The 27,491-nt window shown below is 44.4% G+C and overlaps 1 protein-coding gene across 1 annotated transcript; it reads left to right on the top strand.

Annotated features, from left to right (window-relative positions):
* On the top strand, positions 1–27,453 carry POLR1B (RNA polymerase I subunit B). Its single transcript, XM_049784393.1, has 15 exons — positions 1–184; positions 1,454–1,621; positions 2,041–2,187; positions 4,417–4,549; positions 5,499–5,635; positions 6,487–6,710; positions 8,425–8,596; positions 9,568–9,739; positions 11,195–11,476; positions 12,735–12,868; positions 14,184–14,354; positions 15,416–15,572; positions 19,829–20,025; positions 24,112–24,365; positions 26,135–27,453. Exons 1-15 carry the CDS (start codon positions 8–10, stop codon positions 27,015–27,017), a joined length of 3,408 nt encoding a protein of 1,135 aa, XP_049640350.1. The 5' UTR covers positions 1–7; the 3' UTR covers positions 27,018–27,453.
* Positions 27,454–27,491: the final 38 nt, after the last annotated feature.

Below are 27,491 nucleotides of genomic sequence, written 5' to 3'. Positions count from 1 at the left end.
AAGACACATGGAGTCTGCGGGTCGCTGGCGGAGCCTGCCTGGCGGGCCGAGCCTGAAGCATTTGACCGACCCTTCGTACGCGATCCCAAGGAAGCAGCAAAAGCCGGCGCTGCAGGAGCTGACGCGGGCGCACGTGGAGTCCTTCAACTACGCCGTGAGCGAGGGGCTCGGCCACGCGGTGCAGGTGAGCTCTGTGTGTGCATGCCCGGCCGGGCGGAGGAGGCTGCTGGAGGGCAGGTGGAGGAAGAACTGTGGCAGATCTGGGGGGCTCTGGCGGGTGGTGGCCGGCTCGTCCCACCCAGTGGTAAGGTGCTCGCGCCCTGCTCGGTTCAAGGCCTCCGTTCTAAACGCTTGCACACTGGCAGAAAGGAAGATGCCTTTCTTGCGTTTGTGGGTGTTGGGGACCCATCAGGTGCTATCAGGATAGTCTCTTGTGGGCACCGTGGAAGCGGGGTACGCCCCCAGCATGCTTGCACCTTATTGGCTGTACTCACTGACTCTCCAGCCCCATCTTTCTATTTTAACCTTTGCTGTGATACTGGGTGGTTGGTTGCACGTGTCTGGATGTGGGAGAGCTCAGCAGTGCCCCCAACTCTGACCAGAAAAAGCTGTTTCCCAACCAGGGGGCGATGCAGAGAAGCTATGACTGGACGAGGGACAAGGGGAAGCCAGCTTTCAGTTCGTGTGACTCTGCTTCACTGTGTGAGGTCGTCAGAAAATGAAATACATGAATATCCACCTAAAGAATGACATTAGGGGGCCCGGAGAGATAGCACAGTGGCGTTTGCCTTGCAAGCAGCCGATCCAGGACCAAAGGTGGTTGGTTTGAATCCCGATGTCCCATATGGTCCCCCGTGCCTGCCAGGAGCTATTTCTGAGCAGATAGCCCGGAGTAACCCCTGAGCAACGCCAGGTGAGGCCCCAAAACAAAAACAAACAAACAAACAAAAAAGAATGACATTAGGGTTTTGCCACAGCCTTGCCTTTTAGCAGCAGTCTTATTTGCTTTGCTGTGTCCAAAGAGGATACTGGGCTAGTGAAGGCACATTTTTATTCAGAAAGTAGTTTGGTTCCTCTATACAAAATTCTAACACTAAAGCCTGCTGCAGAACCTGACACCCAGTAGACATCCTAAAGAAAAAGAAAAAAATATGATGGACTGTATTGTGTTTAGGTTAGTTAGAATAGAAACAGATTGGATGCAATGTTAGGACCTTGGATGTGTCCCTGTGGTATTATGTATGGGGAGCAGTGCTTATAGAACACAGGGACAGGGATCTCAAACTCAGTTTACCTGCGGACCGCAGGAGGCAAAGTCAGTAGTAAGCCTTGAACATGGGGGTATGTGACCCAAACCACTAAAACAAAACAAAACAAAAAAAGATTCCTCTAGGGCAGGGCCACAGAAGCCATTTAGAAATGCAAGCAGTTAACAGTATCCGTTGTATTCCAGGCTATCCCGCCTTTCGAATTTGCCTTCAAAGATGAACGTATTTCCCTCACAATTTTGGATGCTGTCATCACTCCGCCTACAGTTCCCAAAGGGAGCATCTGCAGAGAATTCAATGTCTTCCCAGCGGAATGTCGGGGCCGACGGAGTTCCTACAGGGGAAAGTTGACAGTGAGTACACAAGTGATAGTGTATGACTTTCACATTAGACTTTTGGGGGTTGTTTTGGGTCATACCTGGTGGCCGCCACAGTGATCCTCATTCCTTGGAGATCATTCCTGGCAGGACTTAGGGGATCATGTATGGTGCCGGGTTTGAACACAGGTCAGCCATGTACAAAGCAAACATCTTACCTCCTGACCTTTCTCTCTAGCCCACCATGTTGTTTATTCATAAGAGGAAGGCTGGTCCCTTAGAAATTATGGGCAAGGATACTGCTTTCTAACTGGTATCATCTAAGAGATTGCATCTTTGAAATCTGTAGCATAAAGTCATTTACTTTTGATCTTTAGTTTTCAAAGTATTCACTTGTTCTTATAGATCAGGAAATTTTATTTTGATCTTTTTTTTTTTCCTTCCTTTTTATTTAGGCTGATATCAGCTGGGCAGTGAATGGAATCTCCAAAGGAGTCATTAAGCAATTCCTTGGTTCTGTTCCCATCATGGTGAAGTCCAAGCTTTGCAACTTGCATGGCCTTCCTCCAAAAGCCCTCATTGAGCATCACGAGGAACCTGAGGTAATCAAGGGGTTCCCTTATTCTGGAAAACCAAGTGACAATTGAAATGAAACGTATTGGTACCTCTGATTGAGTGAAGTATGGCCATAATATTTTGTCTACATCAGGGGTCTCAAACTCAATTTACCTGGGGGCCGCAGGAGGCAAAGTCGGGGTGATCCTTGAGTGCAAAGTCAGTAGTAAGCCTTGAACATTGGGGTGTGTGACCCAAACAACTAAAACAAAACAAAACAAAAAAAAGATTCCTCTAGGGCAGGGCCACAAAATGTTGTGCGGCCCTCGGGCCACGAGTTTGAGACCCCTGATCTACATGCTGAGGCCCAGAGAATCTCAAAATGACACAAGTATCGAAAGTGGCTAGGCAATTGAAGTGTTACAGGAAAGAATTTATAACTTTTCCCCTAATTTTATAAATCCCATGTATTTAGAGATATATTTGGCTTTTGCGGGGAGCACACCCTGCAATGCTCAGGGGTTACTTCTGGCTCTGGTTTACTCCTGGTTCTGTACTCAGGAATCACTTCTGGCAGTACTCAGATGACTGACTGGATGGGATGCTGGGATCGAACCTGGTCTGCTGCATGGAAGGCAAGCATCTTACCTTCCATACTATGTCTCCAGGCCCAGTTTGTTCATTTTGTTAGAGAGCAAACGGCATCGTGACCAAGGAAATACCAGGAGCTCACAGGCTCAGGCAAGCAGACTTTATTTCTGACGTGCCAGGGCTGTCTCTTAGAGATCCACTATCGCCCAAACTTTCAAGCAGCTTATATACTCTTAAGATCATTCCATTACATTTCTGGTCAGTTACACAATACTACAAAAGGTGATATTTCAAACATTTCACGGGTCTGCATAAATTTTAGTTCACCATACAGTCCCCTTCCCTGGTGCCGCTTATCTCAGCTTACGTTCTGGTGGTCTGTTTGTTTCTCCTTGGGAATGTCTTAATCCACCAGGATGGGGGTCTTTGGGAGAAGTCTGGCCCATCAGGGTCTCAAAGCTATTTTATAGCCTTGAGCCAGCAAACAATGACTGAGCTAAAAGCAACATTAATCTTTACCTGACTATTTCCTATATTTCATAAGAACATACAACTGTCTCTTAGCTTTTTAGGCCAGTCTGTAGCTCATTGGCATCAGTGAATTGCTTTATTGCCTAGTTACCAGGGTCATCAGGGCAGAGGGGCCTGGGAATCTGGGAACTGCAGGACAGTGAATTTAGAAATATGAAGCTGGGGCCGGGCGGTGGAGCTGGAGGTAAGGTGCCTGCCTTGCCTGCGCTAGCCTAGGACGGACTGCGGTTCGATCCCCGGCGTCCCATATGGTCCCCCAAGAAGCCAGGAGCAACTTCTGAGCGCATAGCCAGGAGTAACCCCTGAGCGTCACAGGGTGTGACCCAAAAACCAAAAAAAAAAAAAAAAAAAGAAATATGAAGCTAACAGCGTGGTTATAAAACTATGATCTTACTCTTACTTGTTAGGAATCATCACTATAAACCATTTTAGTTCACATTATTCTTCACATTTTAAGATGTCTCAACGTACAAAAGTGTCTTCTAGGAGCCGGAGAGATAGCACAGCGATAGGACGTTTGCCTTTCATGCAGCCAATCAAAGACAGACAGTGGTTCGATTCCCGCCATCCCATATGGTCCCCCTGAGCACCGCCAGGTGTGAAAACCCCCCCCCCCAAAAAAAAAGTGTCTTCTAAAATGTCTGCATTACTGCTATTAAGATTTTGTGGTTCATATGATTCCTGGCTTCCTTCAGAGTTTCCTTCCACACTGGTAAGAGGCCTTTTAGGACAGAGCCAAAGTCATCAGGAATAAGCCCTGAGCATAATCATCAGTGTAGTCCCAAAACAAAATAAAACAGCTTCTATGGGCATCCATACTTGTCTAAAGGTATTATGGTTACAGTTTTTATTTTGGAATGTCTATGTATTCAACTTTATTTGAAGACTGAAGTCATTGTAGAGAATAGAAAGACAACTTAGATTGAGCCTATTGGGCAAAGGAAAATAGCTTGATTTTCTTCTATGCCTTTCTCCCTTTTCACCCACTGCCCATTTGTACATTTTTCCAAGGGATATTTGGGCCCTGTGCTTCACTCCTGCATACTGTACTGCCTCTGGCCAGGAAGGGGGTTTGGTTGCAATTCTCATCCAGTTCATAGTTACTTCTGTGTCTTTGACAAGTTTTCTGAGGTCTCATAATATCTCTTTGGCAGGAAATGGGAGGCTACTTTATCATCAATGGCATTGAGAAAGTCATTCGAATGCTAATTATGCCTAGAAGGAATTTCCCTGTTGCCATGATAAGACCAAAATGGAAAAGCAGAGGCCCTGGCTACACGCAATATGGTGAGTTATGATGGTTTTGAAATATTCTTCTAGAAGTCTTAAGCCATTGCTTTTAAAAATGATGCTCAGAGGTTACTCCCGACTCTGCATTCAGGAAACAATTACTCCTGATGGGCTCAGGACCATGTGGGGTGCCAGGATTGAGCCTCAGTCATTTGTGTGCAAAGCAAGTACCCTCCCCACCTCATATTCTCTCCAGCCCGTTTTGTTTATTCTTTTATGTCACTTGATGTGGTATGTTTTTCTAAACTAAAATTTTGGATTTGGGGCCTGGGGTGTGGTGGGATTCTTGGGCTTATGCTGAGAGCTTACTTCTGGCTTGTATTCAGGAATCACTTCTGGTGGGGCTTAGGGCCGTACAGTGTGCCAGGTGACCATATGCAAGACACACACCCATGGTATAGTCTCTCGCCTTCTGAAATTCTTTTTTCCATTTGACCCTAGTTTGGGGGCCATACCTGGCAGTGGTTAGAGCCTGTTCCTGTGCCTGGTTTGGGGGTGCCAGGAATCAAACATTGGCTTCCTCTATCTGTAAAGCATGTGTGCATTTTTTACCATTTCCAAGTCCTTCATTGGAACTGGTGGATCAAGCCATAATCTCTTGTTTGTGCCACAGAGCTGGGGTTATAAAGTACTGTGTTTTGTCTCTACATTACAGAGGCAAGTGCTATAGAATTTGGAGTCTTCCTCTTGACCTGACCTTCTAAGTTTTTATTAGATTTATAACTCCTGAGTTTCGGTTGGTTTCCACTCTATGGAGACTGAACCTGGTCATATTTGGCATGACCTGGACACATTTTTTTTTTTTTTACTTTTTAGTATCTTCTTAGTGTTTGGAAACAAATTATTTCTCAAAGGGTAAAATCATTCAGGAAAAGATGATTGATGCTGTTGTTGTTTTACTAAAGCAAATTTCAGTCTTGCTAAGTTTTTTGTTCTGTTTCAACAGGCGTTTCCATGCGCTCCGTGAGGGAAGAACATTCTGCGGTCAATATGAACCTGCACTACTTGGAGAACGGCACAGTTATGTTGAACTTTATCTACCGGAAGGAGCTGTTTTTTCTTCCCTTGGGATTTGTGCTTAAGGTGGGTCTGACCTGCCAGTGTTTCTTTTGTTAGGAAGATTGGCTTAGGGTAAGAGTTATAGTGCAGTGCAGCCATCCTAGATGGCTCCCCAGTCCCTCCAGGAATGGTCTCTAATCACAGAGGTGTAACCAGAAAAAAAAACACAGAAAAAAAAAATCTGCCCAGTGACAGATACCCTACTGGTTCAGACCTATGCCTCACTGCAGAGCCCTCCTGTCATTCTCAGCAGGAATTCAGAAAGTTTGTAGCTGGGCCCCTCAGGCTGGGGCTAAAGAGGTTGCAAGATAGTTTCCGTGATTGGGGCAGGTTTGCTTTGCCTGGAAGCCATGCCCTGGCTTCCGGGAGGCTACTGGGTGGATTCCGGCTGCAGGCAGGAGGTGTCAGATCCTTGTAGATACTCGTGTACAGCTGTCCTTGTGTAGCACATTCTCTCTGATTGCACAGACCAACTCTAACCAGAGTAGTGGGGGCACTAAATTGTGACACGAAGAAGGAGAACCTCAGTACCCCTTACCTGACAGATGGGCAAGCAAGCAAGCAGTGCCCTTATTTTGGAAGTTCTTTTTTCTGTTTTTGTTTCTCGCCACAGCTGGTAGTTGTTCCAGGCTATTCCTTGCTCTGTGCTCAGAAATTATACCTGGTATTCTCGGGACAGTTGGCAGTTACAGCAATTGAATCTAGGTTCTGTACATAGGCAAGTGCCTTCCCCACTGTCATAACTCCAGCCCTGTCGAGAGTTTGTTCTCATTTTTGAATATTAAGAAAGTAAAGGATTATTTGTGAATGCGTTAGTTTAGCTATTAGTGATGAAAAAGAGACCCTAAAAAAACACCTTTTTTCCTTTTTTCCAGGCACTCGTCAGCTTTTCTGACTATCAGATATTTCAGGAGCTCATCAAAGGGAAGGAGGACGACTCGTTCCTCAAGAATTCTGTCTCCCAGATGCTGAGGATCGTAATGGAAGAGGGCTGTGCCACACAGAAGCAGGTCCTCAGCTACCTGGGCGAGCGCTTCCGAGTGAAACTCAGCCTCCCGGACTGGTATTCAAATGAGCAGGCTGCAGAGTTCCTGTTTGAGTGAGTGTGACCTTCACCTGCATTCAGGGGTGAAAGACTGCAAGGTGTCCCTGGGTCTCTGTGTGTGGGGGCTGATGGGGTTGCTGACACTGCTGCAGCAGTCAGGACTGGCCTCATTCCCGCAGTCAGTTTCATCCTTTCGTGGCATTTAAATTTTTTTTCCCTCTTTTCTGAGAGATTGAACTGTGGTCAGCCATGTACAAGACCCTGCCTGGTCTACTATCACTCTAGCCTTTTATTTATTTATTTATTTTTATTTTGGGGGGGGGGAGTCCCCAACTAGTGATGCTCAGGGGTTACTCTGGCTATGTGCTCAGAAATTGCTCCTGACTTGGGGGACCACATGGGACACTGGGGGATCAAACAGTGGTCTGTCATAGGTTAGCACTTGCAAGGCAAATGCCTTACCGCTTGCACCACTGCTCCGACCCCTTTATTGTATTTTTTAACTTTCATTTTGCAATGATTTGAAACTTTAGCAAGTATCATAGTGGTTCACGGGACTGGAGTGAGCCTGGGTTTCTCCCCCTAGCATTGCATGGTCCCTTGAGCATCCACAAAAAAATAATTGTTGCAAAATTAGTACAAAGAACACTTGACAGATCTGGTAGTTAATTTTGGGAATCAGGGGTTATCACAGCTAGTGGTACTCAGGAATCACTTCTAGTAGTGCTCAGGGCGCCATATATGGTATCAGAGAACGTAGGGAAGGACGGCAGCATGCAAGACCATAACCTTGATCTCTGTATTGTTCCTCCAAGCCAAACAACTACATTTGTTTTATTATTTGATCAGCTTGTGGGTCATTTTTTTTTCTACCTGAGCCCTTTGAAAATGACAGGTATCATACCGCTATTTCTCTAAGGCAATGTCTTTATCTAGCCAATTTGTGATGACTAGAGAAAACCTACTAGACCAATGCTATTCAATAAGGAGCCCTCAGTCAGTATGTTGGATGCTCCTATGGCTAGTGTGGCTGACTAGCATTATAATTTTGTTTGTTTGGTTTTTGGGCCACACCCGGCGTAGCTCAGGAGTTACTCACGGCTGTTTGCTCGGAAATAGCTCCTGGCAGGCACGGGGGACCATATGGGACACCGGGATTCGAACCAACCACCTTTGGTCCTGGATTGGCTGCTTGCAAGGCAAACACCACTGTGCTATGTGCTATCTCTCCGGGCCCTTGGTTTTTGTTTTTGGATTTTGGGCCACACCCGTTGATGCTCAAGGATTACTCCTGGTTATGTGCTCAGAAATCACTCTTGGCTTGGGGGACCATATGATGCCGGGATTGAATTGAGCTCCATCCCAGGCCACATGCAAGGCAAATACCCTACCACTGCACTATAGCTCTGGCCCTGAATTCATCTTTTATTGAACTTGAGTTAATTGAAATCTGGTCCATCTTAATTGTGGCCTGCCAGTACCATGTTAGTCAGCACTGTTCTTGACCTTTATTTCCATCTTTTGTTGATAGTGTCCATAAAATCGACAACCAGTTTCTCTAAAATAGGTAACGATTTTTTTCTTTTTTGTTTCTGAGCCACACCTACAGCTCAGGGCTTATTTCTCTACGTTCAGGATCGCTTGGAGTCTTGGGGTCCAAATGGGGTACCAGGGATTAAGCCTGGGCCATCTACTTGCAAGGCAAGTAGCCTATGTGAAGTATAAGCAAAAAATATTTTAAAGAAGCATTTTTTTCCTATTTTAACAGTCAGTGCATCTGTATTCACCTGAAATCCTGTACTGAAAAGTTTTACATGCTTTGTTTCATGACACGGAAGCTCTTTGCTTTAGCCAAAGGAGAATGCATGGAGGACAATCCTGACAGTTTAGTGAATCAAGAGGTCCTTACACCAGGACAGCTTTACCTCATGTTTCTGAAGGTAAATGCATCCTACAGAATCATTGGTCAGTGGTGTCACAAAAAGGGCAGCATCGTTTCCTGCATGTTTAGGGCTGGGGATGTGACTTAGAGGCAGAGCACTTTGTTTATATGAAGCCCCAGACTTGATCACCAGTCACTGCAAAAAAGAAAAATAAAAGCATATTTATACAGAGAAGAAAATTTCAGAACCTCCCTGGCATATGGAAAACCTGCAGTTACTGTAGTCCCTTATTTGTTTGGGTTTTATGGACCACACCCAGCAGTCTCAGGGATTTGAGGTGCTGGGAATTGAACTCAGGTTAGCAAAAGCAATACCTTACACACTTCATTATCTCTCCAGCTCTCATGTTATTCTGTAGGTTACTTATAATACAGAATACAGCAGTGATTCTTTTTTTTTTGGTGGTGGTTGTGGGGTTGTTTTAAAGCCACACTTGCCAATACTCAGAGCATGTTCCTGGTCCTGTCCTCATGGATTACTCCTGGTGGGCTCCGAGGAACATATGGGATGCTGGGGTCAAACCTGACTTTGCTACATGCAAGTAGCCAGGGTTTGATTTCTGTCACCATAACCCTGGTGCTACTCAGCTTTGGGCCTGAAAGTTCTGTGGAGACACTGCACACTGGTGTACAGCCTTGACCAACATATACCAGTCGCATACACCAAGCTCTGATAGCCAAAAAATGCCTCCAGATACTGTCAAATGTACCCTGTGGTGGATAGAAAAAAAAAAAAAAGAAAAGTTGGGCTAGACACCACTGTGTAGCACAGTAGCTGAGTAGCATCAGGGTTAGTAACTCTACAGTGGTTTATGATGGTCCGTTGAACCCTCCATGTGCCTGTTGTGCAGTTTGGGTATTTTCATGTCAAGTATAAACTAGTGGTACTTTGTCATGGATGTAAAGTTTACATGAAAATAGATTGAAACTTGTAATCAGTAAGAGAAAAACTTAAATTTTGCATTTCAGGAAAAAATGGAAGCTTGGTTGGTATCAATTAAAATAGCTCTAGACAAAAGGGCTCAGAAAACTAATGTCTCCATAAATACCGAAAACTTGATGAAGATTTTAAATATGGGAACAGATCTAACGAAACCATTTGAATATCTTCTTGCCACTGGGAATCTACGTTCTAAAACAGGTAAAATTATATAAACTTCATTTTAGTTACCTTTTAAAAATTATTTGTTCAATTTAGATTTATGTGTCACTCAGATGTTCTTTTATTTTAACTAAAATGTCTTTATCTCATATCATAAACGGTATCAGCCCCCTTTTATTTTCTTCTCACTTCCACTGAAGACAGATTTCATGTTAGAAGACAAACTGTTCAAAAAAAAAAAAAAGACAAGTGTTTATATAGTTAAAATCCAGTCTGATCATGCTCAGATACTTTTTCTGTGCTTCTTGCTAGAAGCTACTGCCTTTTGCCTTTGGTGATCGTTCTTCTCTTCCTTTGGAAGGGGTAGAGGGAGAAGTGTGGTTCTGAGTGAGTCTGAGTGGTTCAAGAAAAAAGAAAAAAAAAAAAAAAAGAAGTAGCTTAGTTCTCTGAGTAAGGGTTTCCTGGTTCTCAGGGAGTCTTACACATGTCCATTGGGAAACTGGCCAAATCAGAGGAGCTATAATTGATTGAGGGCCCAGACACTTTTTTCTGTTTTTCAGTGGCTGTCTTCAAACAGACCTCAGGATTGAGGCATATGCTCTAGCGGTGTCCTGGTCCAATTGTTTTTAATACTCTTATTTTGACAGGTAATTCTGATGCAGGTCAGGACCAGGGTTAATATACTTTGTTTTGTCTTATTTTATTCTTTTTTTTTTTTTTTTTTTTTTTTTGGTTTTTGGGCTACACCCATTTGACGCTTGGGGGTTACTCCTGGCTATGTGCTCAGAAATCGCCCCTGGCTTAGGGGGACCATATAGGACACCGGGGGATCGAACCGCGGTCCGTCCTACGCTAGCGCTTGCAAGGCAGACACCTTACCTCTAGCGCCACCTTCCCGGTCCCGTCTTATTTTATTCTCTATTTTCTAATTTCTTTGTAGTTTTGGGGTCACACTTGGCTATGGTCAGCTCTCTGGCTATGCACAGAGGACCATATGGAATGCCAGGCATAGACTCTGGATTGCTGTGTGCAAGACAGATGTCCTACCCACTGTACTATGGTTCTAGCTCCTATCTCTAAAATTTCTAATTTTTCTAGACATCCATTTTTGCTTGTTGTTTTATTATTGATTTCTATTTCCCTCGAAGGAGATAATGACAGAGACAATAAGGAACTAGTTGGGATTAAAGCAGTTTGTGAAGATCTGGGGGGTTATGCGGCTTCTTGTTAACTTTCCTTTTCTATCACTCCTGGCAGACTCAGGGGACCATAGGGGATGCTGGGGATTGACCCCAGATCTGTCTCGAGTTGATCGCATGCAAGGCAAATGCCCTACCACTGTGCTATCGTTCCGGCCTCAACCTTCTCTTATCAGAGCTGAGAAAGCTTTCTAGTTGCCCTCTCAGGTCAAGCGTGTATCCTGTTTCTTCTCACCTTATTTAAAATTTTCCATATAAGTTTGGTCTTTTCTGAATGTCTTTTATTTTTATTAAGGTCTTGGCTTCCTGCAAGATTCTGGACTCTGTGTTGTGGCTGACAAGCTGAACTTCATCCGCTATGTCTCCCATTTTCGCTGTGTGCACAGAGGGGCTGATTTTGCCAAGATGAGGACCACCACGGTGCGCAGACTGTTGCCTGAGTCCTGGGGTTTCCTGTGTCCTGTGCACACCCCAGATGGGGAGCCCTGTGGTCTGATGAACCACTTAACTGCCGTGTGTGAGGTGGTGACACAGTTTGTCTATACAGCTTCAATTCCAGCTTTGCTCTGCAACTTGGGTATGTGTTATGCTGTGATTAATAGTCTTTGAGGGGGAGTTTATTAGTTTGAAGGGGCCTCCCAAGAGGTGTGTAGGAGATCGACATGCAATGCTAGGACACTGAGGTGCCAGGAACTGCTGGGGGGGGGTGTGGGCTGGAGATATTCAGGGGCTTTCAGGCCATACCTGGTGGTGCTTGGGAAAACATGAGGCCTGAAATTGAACTGGAGTCAGTTTTGCAAGGCAAGTGCACTAACCTGGCTGCTCTATCCAGCCCCAGTTTTAAAGTACAAAAGATCTAGTGGGGTCTTTTTGGGTTAAGTAAAGAATTACTTTGCACGTTCTTTTTTCATCTGTTATGCAGGAATTGAGCTTTTTTGCAGGGGGAAAGTGTAGAAGGTAAACCCAGAAGTGATCAGGGCCTACAACTGGATCTGTGCTCAGGGACCACTCCCTGGGTCTGTGCTTGGGGGACATTGTGGTAACAGGGATCATATCTGAAGCTCTTGCTCTGGTTTTGATTTTTTCCTTTTAAAAGCAAAAAAATGAGGGCTGGAGAGATAGCACAGTGGTAGGGCATTTGCCTTGCATGCAGAAGGACCATGGTTCAAATCCTGGCATCCCATATGGTTCTTCCAAGCCTGCCAGGAGTGATTTCTGAGCAAAGAGCCAGGAGTAACCCCTGAGGGCTGCCGGGTGAGACTCCCCCAAATCCTCCCCAAAAAAGGGGGGGTCAGAGAGGTGGTGCTAGAGATAAGGTATCTGCCTTGTAAGCGCTAGCCTAGGACAGACGGAGGTTCGATCCCCACCCTCCGCCCATGTCCCATACAGTCCTGCCAAACCAGGGGCGATATTTGAAAAAGTAGCAGCTAATAGTTTAGATAAAGAAGCTACAGCACTTGTACTTAGCTTCCTTGCATCTCTTTTTTTGTTTGTTTGTTTGTTTTTTCGGGCCACACCATTTGATGCTCAGGGGTTACTCCTGGCTAAGTACTCAGAAATTGCCCCTGGCTTGGGGGGACCATATGGGACGCTGGGGATCGATCCGCGGTTCTTCCTTGGCTAGCACTTGCAAGGCAGACACCTTACCTCTAGCGCCACCTCACCGGCCCCTCCCTGCATCTCTTAATTAGGAAATGTTGTCAGTTTGCTGATTAGAAACTTGATTGAGCAGTGTGAAAGCTTTGTGGTTCAAGGTCAGGACACCCAGTTTTCTAGGTTGATGGATCTGTGTGGCCCCTCATTGACCGGATGGCACTGCTTGTTGATGTCCCCAGGGGTCACTCCTGTGGATGGAGCGCCACATCGGCCCTACAGCGAGTGCTATCCCGTGCTTCTCGATGGTGTCCTGGTGGGCTGGGCGGACAAGGAGCTGGCTCCGGGCATCGCAGAGTCTCTCCGACACTTCAAGGTGAGTTTTGTGAGTCTTTGTGAGCTACTAATACTTCCTGGAATATGAAGATTTAACATTTTTAAAGGCAACATTTATGAATGTGCTTTATGAAAGAATTAGTTTTCCTTAATGCTCTGGAACAACTTAAGGCCTCAGCATTCTCTGATCTGGAAAGTCTGTTCAAATTTCCCTGTGGAACCAGCTACTAGTTGCCTGAGTTTTGTTTTGTTTTGTTTTGTTTTGTTTTTGGTTTTTGGGCCACACCTGGAGGCACTGACTCTACACTCAGAAGTCACTCCTGATTTGCACGTGGCTGACCTGGGACAGACCTGGGCTCAATCCCCGACATCCCATATGTCCTCAGCCTGCCATGAGTGATTTCTGAGCACAGAGCCAGGAGTAACCACTGCCGAGTGTGGCCCAAAAACCAAAAAATTGAATAAAAAAGAAAAAAATTGCTCCTGGCAGGCTGGGGGACCACATGGAATACTGAAGATTGAACCCAGATCGGGTGCAATCAAGGAAAATGCCCTACCTGATGCAATGGCTCCAGCCCCAGACCTTTAATTTTAATGCAAGAATTGGTTGCTGTTAAGTTTTCTACTTTCCTTGAGGTCCTTTTTTATTATCTGCTTTTTCATTTCGGTTTTCTGGAGGTAGCCAAAGTAGATTCATTATGATTCAGTGATTGCTCTCGTTGGTCATTTTTCTTGCTTTCTTTCTCTGGGCTACACACCAGGCAATGCTCAGGGATCACTCCTAATGGTACTGAAAAGACCATATTTGGTGCTAGGGATCGATCCTGTGGGTTGCATGCATGGCAGGCATCTTGCTTTACTATCCCACTGACTATTTGCATTTTTTTGCTTTGGTTAAATAATGAATAATTTGTTAATATTTTATTACTGTATTTTACTTACCTGAACTTTTGGAGGTTTATTTTGTTCTTTTTAACATTGAATTTAAGGATTTTGTTTTTTATTTAATTGAAAGCACATTTTGCTGTAAATCCCCTTAATTTTTGTTTTCACTCCTTTTTGGGGGGGGGTCTTTGTTTTGTGTTTGTGCTGAGAGCTGCACACAGCTTTGTGTGGACAGATTCCTAGAGGTGTGCAAGGCACCCTGTGGTGTCAGAGTAAAAACGGCCCGCTTGATGCACAGCTGGTCTCCGGCCCTTTGATTATTTTCCCATTTTGCTGGTAGTTGCAGCTGGCCTGTTCCTTGGCTGGTTGGTTCTTTAGCACTTCATCTTGACCTTCCCCTCACTTGCACTTGCTTCCTGGTGCCAAACACGTAGCTACGACCTCATTGACCTCTTCTGTGTTGGAAACAGGTGTTGAGAGAAAAGAGAATTCCTCCCTGGCTGGAAGTGGCCCTCATTCCCATGACTGGAAAACCAAGTCTCTACCCCGGATTGTTCCTTTTTACCACTCCTTGCAGACTGGTACGGCCTGTGCAGAACTTGGAATTGGGGAAAGAGGAACTAATTGGAACTATGGAACAGGTAAGGAGAGTATGAGTGATTGTGGGTTCCTGTGCTTATGTAGTATCACAACTTTTAGAAACGTATGAATTGTTGCTTTTTAAGATATTGTTTTCGTTTTTATTTTTTGTCTTTTGGCCACACCAGGTGATACTCAAAGGTTACTCCTTGTTCTGCATTCAGAAGTTATTGGTAGTACTTAGGGGACAGTATGGATGCCAGGGTCAAACTTGGGTTGTCCCTATGCAAGGCAAATGCCCTCCCCATTGTGCTATTGCTCCAACTCCAGTTGTTACTTTTATAGTGTCAGAATTGTCAAGCCAACTTGGTGTTACAGAGAGTCAGAAGGTATTTTCTGCTTTCCCTTCTGCCTAGCAGAAAACCTTGTATAAGAGGAGGGGGACAGGATCTTACTCCACTGCTATGTGGAACCTCAAAGAATTCTCGGTCACATTGTCCACATTTGCTATCCTAGTGCATTCCCAGACTCCTTTGTCCGTGCTGTGTCTCAGGTGGTGAAGCAGAAATAGTCCATTGACTCCCTTATCCTGTCTTTGCCAACATCTCAGCAGCTACAATACTACATGAGTAACTGAAAAAAATTTCCTCTCTCCAGGAAGGTGGCGCTAGAGGTAAGGTGTCGCTCAGGAGTAGCCCCTGAGCATCAAATGGGTGTGGCCCCCCAAAAAAACAAACAAACAAAAAAGAAATTTCCTCTCCCTTGTGAGAGTCAGACTGGGTTAGATTTAGGGTGGAGGCAAGGATTCCCAGTAGGTCTTTCATAAGTGTCTTGTTGCTGGTTAAATTTATGTGTGAATTCTTTTTTTTTTTTATTTATTTTTTTTATTTTTTTTTTATTTTTGGGCCACACCGGCGGTGCTCAGGGGTTACTCCTGGCTGTCTGCTCAGAAATAGCTCCTGGCAGGCATGGGGGACCATATGGGATGCCGGGATTCGAACCAACTACCTTAGGTCCTAGATCGGCTGCTTGCAAGGCAAACGCCATTGTGCTACCTCTCCGGTCCCCTATGTGTGAATTCTTGTGAGTGCTTTGCCCCTTGACCTTGGTCCTGCCTCTCCAGCTCTTCATGAACATTGCCATCTTTGAGGATGAGATTCTTCCTGGAGTCACCACCCACCAGGAGCTCTTCCCGCACAGCCTGTTAAGTGTCATCGCCAACTTTATACCTTTCTCTGACCACAACCAGAGTCCACGGAACATGTACCAGTGTCAGATGGGTAAGGTGGATTGGATAGCAGGGCAGTTAAGAAGAGGGCTTGCAATCTTTTCTGTCCATTCCAAATTCAGGGTAAGGTTGCAGAAATTGGGTAAAGAACTCCCATAAGCCATGTAGTCTGTTAACATTTTGTGCCTTTTGTATTATATTGGGGGGAGAGGGGAAGATTTAGGTCCTATCCATTGATTCTCAGGGATCATTCCTGGTGCACTCTGGGGATCATATGTGGTGCTGGGAGTGGAACCCAGCTAAGCTACATGCAATGCAGGTGTTTTACCTGCTGTACTATTGCTTTGGCTGTTAGTTTTTATTTTTCTGGGGTGGTTTTTATTTCATTATCATTCGAATTGTAATTACAGTTTCTGATGATAGTTGTCTTTTTCTGAATTAAAGGATATTGTGGTTACAGGATCGGAAAGAAGGCTTAAAGAGCTGGAGCACAGGTTTAGCATGCAGGAGGTTTGAGTTTATTTAATCCTAGCACCACATGCTCACCCAAAGCACTGAGCCAGGAGCATGTTGTTGCATTGTCTCTCCTTTTTTGGCTCAGTGGTCAGGGGTTTTTATAGGCAGTGCACCCCAGGCGCACCAGCTCTATACTCTTGGTTAGTTTTTACTAATGAAAAGTTATGGAATGTTTCCCTGTCTATGTGATGGTTTTCCTTTGTTCTTGTTCCTTGGTTTGTTGCAGTTAAGTTGTATAATATGCCCAGATATGATCTTTGCTTTGCTTGGGATATGCGAGTGGTCCCATCCTTTTATAGGTATAGGGAGGGGGTTGGGATTGCTCCCACTTGGTGTTCAAGAGTCCAAGGGGCATTGCTAATGAGTCTCAGCCAAGCAGACCAGCAGTCCCCACTTTTAGGGTTTGAAAATGTGTGCTTGCCGTGTTGGGGATTGAACCCTGGGCTGTTCTGTCAAAACATGTGCTACAGCCTTAAATCAATTTCAGATACTTAGTCTTTCTGCCTACAGTTTCATTTTGTTGTTGCTGCAGTAGTGCTGACTGAATTATCACATCAGGGGTGCCAGGGTCAGATGCAGGATCTCTCTGCTTCTGATGTACATCTCTGGCATTGTATTTCCATTTGTTTCTTCTGTTTCTGTTCAATTAGCTTTGCTATGAATATATTTTTTCTTGTCACTTAAAAACAAATAAGTTGGGCCGGGCGGTGGCGCTAAAGGTAAGGTGCCTGCCTTGCCTGCGCTAGCCTCGGACGGACCGCGGTTCGATCCCCCGGCGTCCCATATGGTCCCCCAAGCCAGGAGCGACTTCTGAGCGCATAGCCAGGAGTAACCCCTGAGCGTTACCGGGTGTGGCCCAAAAACCAAAAAAAAAAAAAAAAAAAACAAAAAAACAAATAAGTTACTTTATTTAAAGACCATGTCTTACATAATACAACTATTTCAAGACTAATCCTGCCACCTATGTAAAATTCCACCATTGTCCCTGTTCATTCCCAAGCCTACCCTCTTGGCAGGCACAAAATAATATATCTTATATTCCTTGTTTGCAGTTAAGTGGTAATGAGACTATTGTTTTAAGAAAACAATAATAGGGGCCGGGCGGTGGCGCTCGAGGTAAGGTGCCTGCCTTACCTGCGCTAGCCTAGGAGACGGACCGCGGTTCGATCCCCCGGCGTCCCATATGGTCCCCCAAGCCAGGAGCGACTTCTGAGCGCATAGCCAGGAGTAACCCCTGAGCGTCACCGGGTGTGGCCCAAAAACCAAAAAAAAAAAAAAAAAAAAAAAAAGAAAACAATAATAGCCTGGAGGTAAGGCATTTGCCTTGCATGCAGAAGGACAGTGGTTCGAATCCTGGCATCCCATATGATCTTCTGAGCCTGCCAGGAGCCATTTCTGAGCGTAGAGCCAGGAGTAACCCCTGAGCACTGCCAGGTGTGACCCAAAACAAACAAACAAACAAAAATATAGTAATAAGAAATTTGTGAAGATTAATGTATCTGGGACCAGAGAGATAGCATGGAGGGAAGGCGTTTGCTTTGCATGCAGAAGGACAGTGGTTCGAATCTCGGCATCCCGTATGATCTCCTGAGCTGTCAGGAGCGATTTTTGAGCATAGAGCCAGGAGTAACCCCTGAGTGCTGCCAGGTGTGACACAAAAGCAAAAAGAAAAAAAGAAAAACAAATTAATATATCTTACTGTGAGGTCATTAAGTCATTGAGTCATTGTCTGAAGGTCTGCCTAGTGACTTGTTGCTAGTTAATTTTCTGTTGTTTTGTTTCTGAACATTGGGTGCCTGTGAATCCACATTGATGTCTAATTGTAGTGTTCCTACTGGGATGACAGTATTTGTTGGACTTCACATGCCATAATCTAACCCTGGGGAAAAAAATGGGTCTGGAGCAGGGTCACTGCAGGAAATAAACTAGGTCAAGGTACTGAAAGAATGGAGGAGGGTTAAGGAGATTCCAGCCTTATGGTTGATTTGCCTGCCAAACCCACAACTTTTATTAAGCACCTCAGTCCACAACTGGGCTGGGGGAAGAAAGTGGGAGTAGAAAGTGGCAAAGACTTAACTTGATCTAGTTCTCTCTTGGTACGCCTTTGGCATGTAAAAAGGAGGTAGATAAAGCCAGGGGAAGTCTTTGTTTTGGATAAAACAAATTGTAATTCAATGGTATTGAAAAAAATTACTGTGAATCCAGGAATTCCTAGTTCTATGGCTGATTACTGCAGCTTCTGTAGCTTTTGTGGGGTGTGGTTTTGTTTGCCAACAGCAGGTGTTAGAGGAGAGTTCTCACACTCAGTCAAAAAAGTCCTGGTGATATCAGCTCAAATACCTGCATACCTGGAATTTTGATCAGATTCTGTCTCTGTTGTTGAGTGGTGAACCTGGGCCATTGGCAGTTGTGGGTGATGGATGCAGCAGGCATGGCATCAGCAGGGTGGAGACTTGGTTTGCCCTCTGCTCCTGAGATCGCCAGCTTTCAGCTGCGTGGCTAGTGTACCCATGATTTTTCACTACTTGGTTTGCATCTCTTTGAAGAATAGAGTGAGCTTATGGAACTGGCCAAATGCAGACATGGCTACTGTGTTTGTGAGGGTGTGACTTCTGGAAGGCATTGGGAGGACCTGCATCCCCACTCCAAAAAAGCCCTGAAGATATTGGCCCCAAACCAGTATTTCTTTGCCATTCTTAAACTTGGTTAATATAACAGGTGTTTCTGAAACATTGGTGCTAATTCCAACACTTGAGCTAAGAATCATTCTCCATTGATAGTGTTTTTTTCTTGGATATGGTGAAATATTTTCTTATTTGCATGTCTAGTGAAACTGGATTGTATCGTAGACTTTTGTGAATGGTGTTTTAAATTAGATTTTCATTTCGCCTACCAAGTCTTTGAATCCTGTTATTTCAATTTAGAGTTTTTCTCATTTCTACTTTCATATCCTCTTGATTCTTATTTGTGGTTCGTTCAGTTCATTCCGTGCTTTCTTTGGTTCTATAAATATCATCCATATTTCTTCTCTAAAGTCCTTAACTGAGAGGGTAATAAATAGGTGGTTTGTACTTTTGGGTCATCAGAGCTGCCATCTTCATTCTCTATGCATTGAAGGTCTTCGTTGTTTTCCCATTGTCATGCTTGTGTGGTGTTTTCTATGTGTTGTGCTGGGGTTTGTTGACTAAGAGAAGTGTGTGGCTGCGGAGCAGAGCCCAGGGCTGGTGGGGAGCAGGCTCCACCCTTCGGAGGGCAAGGTCAGCTCACTTCAGTTGATGTGCCTTCCGTGGACTCTGCTCTTCAGGGCAGTGTGGTTCCTGGTACCACGGGCCGGTAGGTTGAGATGGTCTTAAATTAGATTCTTTTAGATTCCTCCTAAGAGATTGGTTTCAGATTTAATTGGTAAATAACTTAGTTGAAGTATACATTCTTGGGGCAGTTGGTGCTAAGATTAAACCCAGGGCATCATACATACAGTATGTTCTCTACCACTGAGGTATATCCCTAGCATAGTTCCAGCTCCTTGGAACTCTGTGTGCATAATTTGAAGGTGCACCGAAAATTGAACCCAGGATGTGGGCTGTGGCAGAGCAATTGCCTTACATGTGCTTTAAGGCCGCCCACCCAGCTGTGCTCAGAGCTTACTCCTGGCTCTGTCCTCCGGGATCACCCCGAATCTTTTGAGGTACTACGTGAGGGTGCGGAGAATTGAACAATTCTATCTCCCCAGCTCTTTATGTCATTTTTATAATTAAGGGGAAAACTAAGATGCTACTTTTTTTGTTGTTCTAGGTAAACAAACGATGGGCTTTCCCCTTCTCACTTATCAGGATCGATCAGATAACAAACTGTATCGTCTTCAGACTCCACAAAGCCCTTTAGTGAGACCATACATGTACGATTACTATGACATGGATAACTATCCAATTGGGACAAATGCCATCGTTGCTGTTATTTCTTACACTGGCTATGATATGGAAGATGCTATGGTAAGTTTTGTCAAGAAGTAGAGGGGCTGGAACAGCAGTACAGCTTGATTTGCATGCAACTGACCTCAGTTCATTCCCCAGCACTATGAACACCCTGAGCACAGACCCAAAAGCACCGGCCAGGTCTGGCCCAAAAACAAAAAAAGAAATAGAGATCTGGGCCAGAGATACTACAGCAGTTAGGGCAATTGCCCTGTACACGGCCAACTTGGGTGCCAAGAGTGAAGCACCTCTGGGTATGGCCCCAAAACCGAAGAAAAGAAATACAGTTCTGTTCTTTTAAGTATTTTTGTGGGAATAAAAGTTGGGGTATTGTCTTTCTCCTTTTGGGTTTTGTTTTAGCATAAACACCTGGAAATTTATTCAGTCTGTTTCATACATATATCCTTGTTTCTTTTGATTGATGATTCCATGGTGTCTATAAATAACCACAGTTTAACCATTCATTGGTTTTGGTTTTGATTTTTGAGTCATACCCAGAGACACTCAGGGGTAACCCCTGGCTATGTGCTCAGAAATTGCTCCTGGCTGGGGGGGGGGGTCCCATATGCCTTAGACGCATGCAAGGCAAATGCCTTACCACTTGAGTCACTGCTCCGGCCCCTTAACCATTCATTGTTGAAGGACAGTGGAAAAAACTTTAGTTGTTCGTTAAAAGAAAGAAAGCTATAAACACTGATGGGCAGATTTTTATGTGAACGTAGGTTTTTGTTACTCAGGCATAAGTGTAGGAATGCATTTCCTGGGTGATATGGTCATTGTAAGCTTAATTTTATAAGAAACTGAGAAACATTTCTATAGTGGCCCTGAAACAGTATAGGTGAGAGCTGTGTCCTCACTAGTCTTTGATGTCTTTATTGTTCTTTTTCTTTCTTTGTTTTTATTTCTGAGTCATACCTGACCTTTCTTAGAGTTTACTCCAGGAGCTACATGCAGGGATTACTCCTGGCTGGCTGAGCTCATGGGACCATGTGGCATGCAATGCAAACTACAACAAGCTGTGCCTTTTTTTTTTTTTTTTTAAATAAATGTTCGTGTGCCAATTTTTTTAATAAGTTTTTTACTCTCTCCAGCACCCCTGTTTTATTGTTGTATGCATTCTGATAAGTGTGCATTTCTCATGTATTATAGCTTTAGTTTGCATTTTATGATTTGAAGATATTTGTATATATAATTTTCTGTATTATATCTGTTATTGTATTTTGTTAATTTTTAAATGGAGTCTTTATTTCTTATAAGTTATATTTTGAGAGATATGCATAGGGTGTGTATATATATGTACAGATATATATTCTGAACTTATACTTTGTTAGCTAATATAGTTTGCAAATAGCATCCTTTTTGGCTTGTTTTTTAGTTTTGGGGTCACACCTAGTGATGCTCAGTGGTTTCTCTTGTCTCTTCAGTCAGTACTTTCACCTGGCAGGCCGCATACAAGGCAAGCACTGTACCTGCTGTCCAGCTCTGCACATAGCTTCCTCTTGTCTTTTATAAATGTCATAGGTGATTTTTTATAGGAACAGTTTTTCACTTTAATTCTAGTATTTTCATTTTGGAGTTGTATTCTGGGTCAAATCTAAGCAGTCTTTGCTTAAATTCCAAAGCTTTTCTTCTATTTTGTTTTGTTTTGGGACCACACGCCCTGGTGTTTAGGATTTACACCTGTCTCTGCACTTGAGGATCACTCCTGGCAGGCTTGTAGACCATCTGTAGTGCGGGAGATCAAACCCAAGTTAGCCACATGTAAGGAAAACACCCAACATGTCTTGTTACAGCTCTGGCCCTGTTTTTATTTTTGTTTATTTACTTATAATAATTTATTTGGGGCTGGAGAGATAGCATGGAGGTAGGGCATTTGCCTTGCATGCAGAAGGACAGTGGTTTGAATCCTGGCATCCCATGTGGTCCCCCAAGCCTGCTTGTAGGAATTTCTGAAAGGTTGACTTCTTCCTTTCCTATCTTCATATCCTTGATATCTTTTTCTTGCCTAATTGCTATTGCAAAAACTTCCAGTACTAGATTGAATAGGAGTGGGGGGAGGGGGAAGCCTTGCCTTGTGCCAGGTCTTAGAGGAAAGACTCAGTTTTTCCCCATTGAGTATAATATTTGCTATGGGCTTGTGATAAATGGCCTTGACTATGTTGAGAAAAGTTCCTTCCATTTCTTCTTGTTGAGAGTTTTTATCATGAATGAGTGTTGGACTTTATTAAATGCTTTCTCTGCCTCTGTTGGTATGATCATATGGCTTTTATTTTTTTCTTTTGTTGATAAGGTATATTATGTTGATTGACTTGCGTATGTTGAACCATCCTTGTATTTCTGGAATAATCCTACTTGGTCATGGTATATGACTTTCTTGATGAGGCATTGGATCCTATTTGCTAGGATTTTGTTAATGATATTTGCATTCATGTTCATCAGGGATATTGGTCTGTGGTTCTCTTTTTTTGGTGGCATCTTTGTCTGGTTTTAGTATCAGGGTGATTGTAACTTCATGAAAACTATTTGGGAATGTTTCTGTTTCTTCGATTTTCTGGAAAAGCCTGAAAAGTATAAGCAGTGGATCCTCTTGAAAGGTTTGAAAGAATTTGCTATTGAATCCATGGCCCTGTTTTTTAAATAAAAGTTAGAGAGCTGGAGAAATAGTACAACATATAGGGTATTTGAATAACACATTGTTTGCTAAACTTGATCACTGGCACTGCATGTAGTCCTGAGTACTGCCAAGATTAAATCTTGAGCATTGATGGCCCACAAAACTAAAATAAATTTACTTGAAGGATTGTGAGGAAAGGGTAGAAAGATAACACAGCAGGTACAATGCTTACCTCACATAAATGGGGCTTATAATGAGGGGACTGGAGGAGGGAGAGAGTGAAGGAGGAAACATGAAAGAGAGAAGAAACATGTTTGAGATAGAGAAAAAGAAAAGAAACATGTATAAAAGAGAATCCAAGCTTTCCCAATGTGGAAAAGGCTGAGGTTTGAATTTGTAACTTGACATGCAATCTGAGATGAGTGGAAGACTATTTCTGTTTTTAGATACCTGGTATTTATTTGGCTTGCAGGTGTTTTTGTTAAATTGTTTTGTTAAACTTAAGTCAAGTGGTAAGCCTTGAGAAATACTCACTCTGTATTTAGATATGCATATTTGAGTGCATAATATTGATATATACACGATTGGATATATTTATCTTCTGCATTCAGCTTTTGTATGCCCCTTTTGTGTATCTGGGGAGGGTTTGCTTGTTTGTTTTTGTTTTTTGTTTTTTGTTTTTTTGGTTTTGGGCCCATACCAGGTGATGCTCAGGGGTTACTCCTGGCTGTGTATTCAGAAATCACTCCTGGCTGGAGGGACTGCCGTCCATCTTAGGTCAGCTGTGTGCAAGACAAATGCCCTACTGCTGCACCATGCTCCGGCCCCTGGCTTGATTTGTTTTATGTTTTGTGCCACACCCAGCAACTCTCAGAAATTACTCCTGGCAAGCTCCCTGGGCCATATGGGGTACAGGGAACCGAACCCGGGTTAGCCACATGCAAAGCGAACATCCTACCCCTTGTACTATCACTCTAGTCCCATATTTGGGTTTTAACAGTATAACTGATTCAGAGAACATGCATATGGTTAAGGTTTCAGCTTCACAATTGCCCATAGTGCTTTAAACTCTGAGCCCTGTTCTGGGCCCCCGGAGGTTTTTTGTTTTGTTTTGTTTTGTTTATATTTTTTTTATCATAATGGCTTACATATCTTTCACAAGGCCCCCGGAGTTTTTTTTTGTTTTGTTTTTTTGTTTTTTGTTTTTGTTTTTGGGCCACACCCGGCGGTGCTCAGGGGTTACTCCTGGCTGTCTGCTCAGAAATAGCTCCTGGCAGGCATGGGGGACCATCTAGGACACTGGGATTCGAACCAACCACCTTTGGTCCTGGATCGGCTGCTTGCAAGGCAAACACCGCTGTGCTATCTCTCCGGGCCTGGCCCCCGGAGTTTTAAAATTGAATCTAAACCAGTTATGTTTCTGTCCACTTTTACTCAAAAATCCTTACTTGGCCCTGGTTGTTTCAATTAATGATTCTTTGACCTTTTAGATTGTGAATAAGGCCTCCTGGGAACGAGGATTTGCCCATGGAAGTGTCTACAAGTCTGAATTCATAGATCTCTCTGAAAAGATTAAACAGGGAGATGACAGTCTGGTGTTCGGAGTCAAGCCTGGAGACCCACGTGTTTTGCAGAAGTTAGATGATGATGGCTTACCTTTCATCGGAGCCCAGCTGCAGTATGGAGACCCGTATTATAGCTACCTAAACCTCAACACTGGCGAAAGCTATGTGGTGTACTATAAGTAAGTTTGGGTACCTAGGTTTGGTTTTTAGTGAGCTTGCTGGAGCTTAAAATGATCTTACAATGGGAGAGATTTTAGAGAAGAACGTAAGTAATAAGTTGGTTATTAAGTGAGGCATCACTAAGTTAGCATTTATTTTTGTGCTTTTGTTTTTGAGCATACCAGCTGTATTCAGGACTTATTCCTGGGACTTTGCACAGGAATTGCATTTGGTGGAGCTTTGGGAAACTATGCTGGGTGCCAAAAATCGAACCCTGCAAGACAAATTCCCTACCCACCATATTCTCTCTCCTGCCCTTTGAGTTAGAATTTCTTAAAACGAGCCAATTCCTTTGTTTTCTTTTCTTCTGTCATTCTGTGATAGCTGATAAGACTGACAGTGATGATCATATATAGGTTATACCTTCTTTTACCCAAAAACAAATGACATGTTTCAAGCAAACCTGGGCAGGACTGGCTCAGGATAAACTGAGCTATCTGTTGTTACTCTGTCTTTACTCCCCCAAGGATAGCTTCAGTACTCAATAAAACAACAGTTCTGGCAGGCAGCTAGCTACTTTTTTTTTGGGGGGGGGGGGGTTGTTTTTGTGTCACACCCAGTGGTGCTTGGGTTACTCCTTGTTCTGTGCTCAGAAATTGCTTCTGGCAGGCTCGGGGAACCATATGGGACACCGGGAATCGAAACACTCACCATCAGTCCTGGATCTGCTGCATGTAAGGCAAATACCCTACCACTGTGCTATCTCTCTGGTCCCAGGCAACTAGCTCTTGATACAGGGTAGAAAATTGCCAGACTATACATATTTCACCCTTAGCCTGGTTTGGATTATTTTGTGTAGTGACCCTTCTTTATACCCAGTTCCCTGGGGTTGGAAATATGTCATTTGGTACCAGTTTTATCAGAACTGTTTTTCTAGCTTGGAGCTAGTGATAGTTCAGGGAGTGTGGTATGGTGCTGCAACAGGAGGCCCAATTACATTCTCTGTCTGGTTCTACATAGACCCCACCTGGCACTGCTAGAAGTGTTCTTAAGCACAGAACCAGGTGTAGCCCCTGAGCTCTGGGTATTACTAACCTTGCAAAAAATAGTGATATTCAAGCTTGATCACTTTATATGTGTTGTTAGGAATATTTTCTGAAATATTGGTACATTTTGTTTCATTAATTATTTTTAATTTTAGCTTATTTACAACCGATTTTTATTTTTGGTTTTTGGGCCACACCCGGTAATGCTCAGGGGTTGTTACTTCTGGCTATGATCTCAGAAGTCGCTCCTGGCTTGGGAACTAGATGGGACGCCGGGGGATCGAACTGCGGTCCATCCTAGGCTAGCGCTGGCAAAGTAGACACCTTACCTCTAGCGCCACTACGCTGGCCCCAACAACTGGAATTTATTTCAGTATTAGGTCTTCATTTTTCATTTACTTCTATTGCTAGTATGCTTGCAGATGAAAATGATTTTTGGTGACATGAACTGCAACTGCATTCATATATATTGTCATAGTAGCTCTAACTTAAAACCATAATTTTGTTGTTGTTGTTGTTTGTTTGGGGACTATAATTGGAGGTGCGTAAGGCATTCTCCTGTTAATGTGCTCATGGGTCACTCCTGTTGGACTCTGGGTACTATGTGCCATGCTGGATATCAAACCTGGGTCTGCCGTCGGCAAGACAGGCAGGCAGGCAGGCACCTTCCAGTGCCACTGCCTTCTCTCTCCAGGCCCTAAACAATAGTGTTGATATCACACATGCTTCATTTTCTCCTCTAGGAGTAAAGAAAATTGTGTTGTGGACAACATCAAAGTATGCAGCAACGACAGCGGCAGTGCCAGGTTCAAGTGTGTCTGCGTCACAGTGCGGGTGCCCCGGAACCCGACCATCGGCGACAAGTTCGCTAGCCGCCACGGTCAGAAGGGCATCCTGAGCCGCCTGTGGCCCGTGGAGGACATGCCCTTCACGGAGAGCGGGATGGTGCCAGACATTCTCTTCAACCCGCACGGGTTTCCCTCCCGCATGACCATCGGCATGTTGATCGAGAGCATGGCAGGCAAGTCGGCTGCGCTGCATGGGCTCTGCCACGACGCCACCCCCTTTACCTTCTCCGAGGACAACTCGGCCTTGGGCTACTTTGGAGAGATGCTGAAGGCGGCCGGGTACAACTTCTATGGCACTGAGCGCCTCTACAGCGGTGTCAGTGGGCTGGAGCTGGAGGCCGACATCTTCATTGGCGTGGTGTATTACCAGCGCCTGCGCCACATGGTCTCCGACAAGTTCCAGGTCCGGACCACGGGCGCCAGAGACAAAGTCACCAACCAGCCCATCGGCGGGAGAAACGTCCAGGGCGGCATTCGCTTCGGGGAAATGGAGCGGGACGCGCTGCTCGCCCACGGGACCTCCTTCCTCCTGCACGATCGCCTCTTCAACTGCTCGGACCGTTCCGTGGCCCATGTGTGCGTGACCTGCGGGAGTCTCCTCTCGCCCCTGCTCGAGAAGCCGCCCCCGGCCTGGTCCGCCCTGCGCAACCGCAAGTACACCTGCACCGTGTGTGCCCGCAGCGACACCGTCGACACCATCTCCGTGCCCTATGTGTTCCGCTATTTTGTGGCCGAGCTGGCTGCCATGAACATCAAAGTGAAGCTGGACGTCGTCTAGGGCCAGAGGCCTTTCAGGGTGACAGGCCCAGTGGATCCCATGGAATGCAATTCGGTAGGGATGCAAGGAATAGGAGTATTTTTATTCGAGGATTATTAGAACTTCCCGACAACTGAGTTTCTGTGTCTCAAGGTGTAGACTACTAAGTGTATTTTCAGCATATTTGTTCAAGACATGCAGAACAACCTTCTTTAAATGGCACATTAGTATGTAGAAGGCAGTGGAGGGGGATTTCCCTCCCAGGTTCTCAGATCCCTGCTCTCAAATATTTATTTGTCCATGTAAATCAAACAGACTAACACACATAGATGTTAAGTCATTGATATTTTATATTTTTTTACTATTACACTGAAGAACAGAACTATTTTTGTAACAGACTTATGAAATGTAACTGTCCCACTGAAAATCTTGCACGTATTAAATGTATGTGACTTGATGGGTGTGAACTCATCACTCAAGGTACATCTAGAAGGT

The sequence above is a fragment of the Suncus etruscus genome, chromosome 12 (genome assembly GCF_024139225.1).
Source record: "Suncus etruscus isolate mSunEtr1 chromosome 12, mSunEtr1.pri.cur, whole genome shotgun sequence".
Lineage (NCBI taxonomy): Eukaryota > Metazoa > Chordata > Mammalia > Eulipotyphla > Soricidae > Suncus > Suncus etruscus.
This window is presented reverse-complemented; position numbering and strand designations above follow the sequence as displayed.